We start from the raw sequence: 6,600 nt of genomic DNA, 5'->3' as shown, positions 1-6,600 counted from the left end.
TTGATGAAATTTACTAATTCAGGGTGCATTTGGATTAAAAGAATTAAAGATAATATGTGGATCATCCAATTTTAAACATATAAGTCTTGATTAATATTTTTGATGGGGAAATTCATTTAATTTATAAATATTAAGAAAAAGGAAAAACAAGTCAAACCCAAGAATGACATATGGAACATACAAGTATCCAAAGTATTTAACAGATATGGCAAGACAAAGAAAGATAGAAATATGGAGCAAAATACAAGGACAGACAGGTAAACTCAAACATTAATTGACCTTATATACTTGTCCTGTTTCTCGTACTCCCACGTTGCTTGTTCATCGGTAACTTCTCAAACATTTCGCCATCGGTCTCAAACGCTTCTTTTTCAGTTTCACTTACCACTGCCTTCTCCACTCTTCTCCTAAAAAAACCCAGAAAAAAAAAAAAAAAGAATGCAGTACAAGAACCTCGGCAGATCAGGTTTAAGAGTAAGCCAACTCTCCTACGGAGCCTGGGTCAGTTTCGGTAACCAACTCGATGTTAAAGAAGCAAAGTCACTCCTTCAGTGTTGTAAAGACAACGGGGTCAACTTTTTCGACAACGCCGAGGTTTATGCCAATGGCCGTGCTGAGGAGATCATGGGTCAGGCTATTAGGGAGTTGGGATGGAAACGCTCGGATATCGTGGTTTCGACCAAGATCTTTTGGGGTGGACCGGGGCCTAATGATAAGGGTTTGTCGAGGAAGCATATTGTGGAAGGAACTAAGGCGTCGTTGAAAAGGCTTGATATGGATTATGTTGATGTGATCTATTGTCATAGGTGGGTTCATTTAAAGATCGATCTTTTTTTTTAATTGTTTTTAATTTTGTTTTATTTTTTTTTGAGCCTGACATCTGATATGGGTTTCTGTTTCTGTTGCTTGATTTGATGTTTCTTTTATTACATCAATTCATTTGATAAAAATGTGTCTTTTTTGGGGATCTGATTTGCTGCTAGCTCTTGTTTTTTGGGTTTTTAGTTGTGATTGGAAGTCACATGATTCTTTTTTTTACACGAATTTTTGGATTGTGTATTAGTTTTCTTTAATTCTTATTGAAGGTTTTTGTTTTTTGAACGTTTGAGGACAATTGATATCAAGTATTCTTGTGCTTATTAGCGTACTTTCTTTGTGGAGGAATTTTAATAGTATGCGTTATTGGGTAATAGTCTTATTGGATAAGTTCTGTGTTTTACATCTGGAGAATGTAATTTATGTGTGTAAGGCTCTTTCATGAGTTATCATGGATGGAATTCTTGTTTCAGTCAGTATAATTTCAGTGGTTTGTTTGGTGGAATTTAAGTTCAGGAAGTCTTCCTTGAGAAGCTCATTGAGTTCAGCGATGTCATCTGTGTTACAGGCCAGACTCAAGTACTCCTATTGAAGAGACGGTGAGGGCTATAAATTATGTCATCGATAAGGGTTGGGCATTTTACTGGGGGACAAGTGAGTGGTCAGCACAACAAGTTACTGAAGCATGGGGAATAGCAGAGAGGTTGGACTTGGTGGGGCCAATAGTGGAGCAGCCTGAGTATAATTTATTGACTAGGCACAAGGTAAGTGGTTAGAAGGAACACCCAGGACACATATTTCTGCCTTCTAATTTTATGTGAATTTTATTTTGGCAATTATATACATGTTTTTTTAAAAGAATTCGCATTATTCTTGGGTTTGTGCCATATGAAAGTTGAAATGAGAAGATATTCGTAGAAAAAACTAATTGCTTATTGTAGATGCATTGCTATCAATTATCATCTTGCAAAATACAAAGGTTAATGACAATGCTAAATGCTTCATGACCCTACGACACATAAGTCTTTATAGTCTAGAAAAGGTCTTTCTTATCTGAATGGCTTTTGCATGAGTAACCAAATGGTGGAGGAGAATTATGGTCTTGCATCCTGAACATTCAAAGAATAAGTAAAGGAACACTTCATGACTTGACAACTCAGTTCCTGGACTTGCCCTTGCATAGCTATCCTTGCTTTGGTTATGTTCAGGGCTTTTACAACTGTTGGGGTTTATTGGGAATGAATTTGTTCCTGACTCTTCTTCAAGCCTCTATGGATTGGTTTTTCATTTCTATATGGATGCAGGTTGAATCTGAGTACCTTCCTCTGTACACCAACTATGGCCTAGGGCTTACCACATGGAGTCCACTTGCATCTGGAGTGCTTACAGGAAAGTACAGCAAAGGAAGTATACCAGCTGATAGTCGGTTTGCATTAGATAATTTCAAAGTAAGAATTACTTCAAGTTTGATTTCTTATTGTTGCCCCTATAAATCAGTGTCTGCTTTTGCCCTGTTTTTTTATCTGTTTGTTTCAATTGCAATTGAAGAAAATTCTCAGTTGTCTAGGTTCCCTTTTCCTTATTTTCTGAAGTTTTAGTAGAAATTTGCTGATGGAACTCTTTTTAACAACGTTGATTTTGGGTAATGTTTGATTATTTTTAGTGCTTCCTCATGGATCTCGCATATTGTTTGAGCATCAATGCAGCAAATATCATTTCTGATGAATGTATATGTCTTCAAATCTGTTGTTTATAGTGATAGTTGTACCAAGAATATGACATTCAGACAAACTTAGCTTTTCTTTTCTTTTTTCTTTTTTATTTTTTGGGATAAATGTGAGATTAACTTATCTTTTCATATATTGCACTGCTTAACGTATACAATCTAGCATCTCCAGAGAAGAATGTGAAACTCCCACAACTTAGTTTGAATGCAAGTATTGTTGGATAATGATTAATAATGCAGCCTCTTTCTTCTTCATCATTTTTGTGGGATTACTTTAACCTTAGAAAATTCTTCAAACCTGCTTAGTTCCTCTAATTTAACGCCCTTCTCCCTCTTTCCTTGGTAAACTCTAAACTACATTTTTTTTTCATGTGTAGAATCTTGCTAACCGATCACTAGTTGATGATGTGCTGAAGAAAGTCAATGGACTGAAGCCAATTGCAGATGAACTAGGTGTACCTTTGGCTCAACTTGCAATTGCATGGTGTGCTGCAAACCCTAATGTATCATCAGTTATTACTGGTGCTACAAAGGAATCTCAGGTTTGTAAAGTATCTCATGTTTCATATTATGGATCACTCTATGGATCCAATGCTTTGCTTTGCTGTGCTTGATAAGCTTCATGAGGAAATGGTAAACTCATTTTTTTGCCCTAATGGCTATTTAGTACACATGCATGCACATGAACATGTCTATTTATTTTTGGTATAAGAGGAAGACACTAGATGATTATGAAAAATCAGTGACATTGGTGAAGTTGAAGGTTGGAGTCTATGCCCTTGAGAAGGTGAAGAGTGCAGCCTAGAAATCAGTAACATTGTTAATTGAAATTTATACTGTTGACTGTTCTTAGTATGGAAGACATTGAAAGTAAAAAGGTTCATTAACTTGAAGAGAATAAAAATTACGGCCTAATAATTTCTGCATGGTACTGTTTGTGTGATTTAAAGATAACATGTAATTGAATGTGCAGGTAATGTATATCTGATTAATGTCTGTGCTCTAAAAGATGATTAATTGGCTAATATAATTGGTGAACTGTCTTTTTTAGTCCAAAGGAGCCTATAGTGCTTGGAAGTGCATCATTATTTTTGCATATTAGTACCCTTCACACCCCCCTCTAATTTGTTGTTCTTGATGTTTGTCTGGCTGCAAAAAGGGTGACAGCAAAGTCTTTATTGTTACTAAGAGTAAATTGAACAATAACTTTTTCTCACGGAAATTCACTTGCGTTTACTTCTTAATGGTTGCTTGGTTTATAAAAGTGTGGCAATAGGATTTTGATTATTTCCTCAACTACTACTGCTAATACTATAAATGCAACTTAACAATAGCTTTTTCTTTCTCCCCATACAGATTCAAGAGAACATGAAGGCACTTGATGTAGTCCCATTACTGACGCCTGCTGTTATGGAGAAGATTGAGGCTGTTGTTCAAAGCAAGCCAAAGCGTCCAGATTCATATAGGTAGATGCAGGATGCTTGTCGGCTTCTCGGGTTATCGCACATTGGCATATTGTCCTTTGCATAGCATTCTTTTAGAGCAAGGTTATGCATCATTCTGTTATCTATTTGTGTACTTGATGTTTATTTGGTTTCCTATTTTTGGTACTTGGACATCTGAACTTCCATGTGTATGACACCCTTATTGCGGGGAAAAGGGTCCAAAAAAAAAAAAGTGAATTGGGATATAGATCAAGTTTGGAACTGGTTGTGATTAGTGGTGGATTGTTAATGCATATGGTTCGGAATACCGTGTTAATGAGAATGCATTTTTTGTCAATTTTCTAGTATTTGCCTTGGTTGGAATGACATTGGCGTAGATAATGATTCTCTCCCTTGCCTGTGTGACCTAGATGTTACCTCTGCTGATACTCTCTTCAATTTGAATGGAGTCAAAACTTTTAACTGCTATGCAAGTATGCATGCATTTCCGACAAGAACTTAAAGCTGATAAAGCTTATTCAGAAGGTTGCTTAACGCACACTGTAGGGAAATTGCAATTTTTACATCCTGTTTAACAACAGGAAGGCGTTTATGTTTCAATCTAAGAGGATACAAGATCACTGAATATTTGGAACATAAGTAGGGGGAGAAGCTCTTCAAGGGGGCAATTCGTTTAAGTCCTAGGCACGCGAACAAAGTTGCAGGAATCAAAGAAATCGCTTGGATGGTTGTTTTTTGAAAGCAACTATGGAAGGATGGCCCAAGTTAGCCTCTTGTTGTTCAAGATAATTGCCATGAATTATGACTCTACGATTGCGGATCTCATTGCTTCAATGCGGTTATTAATATCAAATTATTGCATATTGCTGAGTATCTATGAGGCCCGAGCTATTAGTATCAGTTACAGCGGTTTGACAGGGGGGTCGTGTACAGTTTCATTTCCCTGCCCATTATCAATCTGTCCTGATTTCCAAAATCTTTAATTCTCCATTTATCATACCAACAAAAGCCTAAAATGGTCTGGCAATGAAGACATGAAGCAGATCCTAATCCGAGTCCTTGAGAACTTCATATTCCAAAGTTCTCATAATTTGCTTACTGTCATCAGCAATGTAAGTGAACAAAGGAATAGTTAGCAATTAAGCATGCGTATATTTTGATTCAAATTGAAATCCTTGATGAACGTAAGGTATCGTTATCCACATTCCTTGTATGTAGTTCATATCAAGCAAAAACAAGAAAGGCAGTAATAAATTAAAAATAGATGATAGGTTACTCCCATCTATTCCCAGCTGCCTACTTGGGCAGTTGGCCCTGAAGAATATAGTCAGCTCTACCGCTTGGTTCTCTTAAGCTCTAAACAAATTGCCAGAACTGAAGCTTTCAGTGCTTCGCAATCTCCTACCTTCCAACTCAAGCCCAAAGTACAGCCTGATATGGCGTCTCTCTTTGACAACCCTGCACAATTTCTCTAAAGACAGGTCAGCTCAAGAGTGATATGAGGAGGAATAGGAAACGGAGAAAAAGGAAGAGTTGAAGGAGTAATCCCATAAGGTGCAAATAGTTATCAATTCTGCAAGTTGGCAAGTGTGCATGTCTGCATTTTCCTCCTCTTGTTGCTTTCTTGTTGTACAAACTGGAAGTTAAGGCTTGAGCTAATAATTAGATTGACACCAAATACCCCATATACAAAGCTAAAAAAGAGTTACCATTATTGGCAATTTTGTTGAGATAAGAATATTCCATCTTCAAATCAGTAGCCTAAAGTGAAGAAGCTCTGCCACATCCTCCATTTGCAATTGAAAGGTGGTTCAACCAAACAACTTGAGCCTGATGGCTAATTTCCTGTTCTTGTAAAAATGTATGTTGACGCAAGAACGTTTAGGATTATATTTTATTAAATTTAGTTTTTTACTAATTTAGTTGATTTAGGATTTATTTTTTTTATTTTATTTAGATTAGGATTCTTTTCTTATTTTTATTTTAATACTTTTAAGAATTAGTATTTGATTAAGATAGTCATGTTCTATTTAAGAATAGAACACCTATTTCATTTAAATTTTTTATTAATTATTCTAATTGTATTAAACAACTAGAAATAGAGTTTTATTAGGATTTGAGCCTATAATACTATAAATAGGACCCTTAGGCTTAGTTATGAGACATTCAAATATGAGAGTTAATAAATAATATTTTTTTAAGCAGGAGTGTTTATTTCTCTAGGCTCTTTTTAAAGAGTAAGAGGTTTTAATATCTTTGACCTAGCCAATCAAAGTGAAATTTTGGCTATTTTTCACTTTAATAGGATTTTCAACCTAATTTTGGCTATTTTTCACTTTAATAAGATTTTCAACCTCATCACGATTAGTGTCTTTTACAACGCCCAGGTGTATTTACAACGCCCCGACGTCATATGTTCAGGCAAAATGCTTGATGAGAATATATAGACATTGTGCATATTATATTAATTTATCATTGGCAGAATTAAGTCTAATGAACCTAAACCTCTAACCTAAGCCCTGCTTTAAGAAAGCATTCTTGTTTTCTTTTAGCTCAAGTTAAGAAAGGATTCTGCTAAGAACCTTATCAATCACATTTGATGAGAAATTAAGT

The 6,600-nt window shown here is 35.7% G+C and overlaps 1 protein-coding gene across 1 annotated transcript; it reads left to right on the top strand.

Moving 5' to 3' along the window:
• The first annotated feature begins 301 nt into the window (after window positions 1-301).
• KAB1 (potassium channel beta subunit 1) lies at window positions 302-4,160 on the top strand. The gene is made up of 5 exons (XM_007034397.3): window positions 302-806; window positions 1,385-1,580; window positions 2,121-2,264; window positions 2,920-3,084; window positions 3,899-4,160. Exons 1-5 carry the CDS (start codon window positions 439-441, stop codon window positions 4,010-4,012), a joined length of 987 nt encoding a protein of 328 aa, XP_007034459.3. The 5' UTR covers window positions 302-438; the 3' UTR covers window positions 4,013-4,160.
• The last annotated feature ends 2,440 nt before the right edge of the window (window positions 4,161-6,600 follow it).

The sequence above is a fragment of the Theobroma cacao genome, chromosome 4 (assembly GCF_053813885.1).
Source record: "Theobroma cacao isolate CCN51 chromosome 4, ASM5381388v1, whole genome shotgun sequence".
NCBI lineage: Eukaryota > Viridiplantae > Streptophyta > Magnoliopsida > Malvales > Malvaceae > Theobroma > Theobroma cacao.
The sequence above is the reverse complement of the archived record's forward strand: the minus strand, read 5'-3'. Positions and strand labels throughout refer to the sequence as shown.

Excerpts from the sequence above, each read along its gene's own strand:
- KAB1 (XM_007034397.3), top strand. The coding sequence starts at position 439 with ATGCAGTACAAGAACCTCGGCAGATCAGGTTTAAGAGTAAGCCAACTC. Across the intron at positions 1,581-2,120 it reads ATTTATTGACTAGGCACAAG|GTTGAATCTGAGTACCTTCC; the intron begins GTAAGTGGTTAG and ends ATATGGATGCAG. Across the intron at positions 2,265-2,919 it reads TTGCATTAGATAATTTCAAA|AATCTTGCTAACCGATCACT; the intron begins GTAAGAATTACT and ends TTTCATGTGTAG.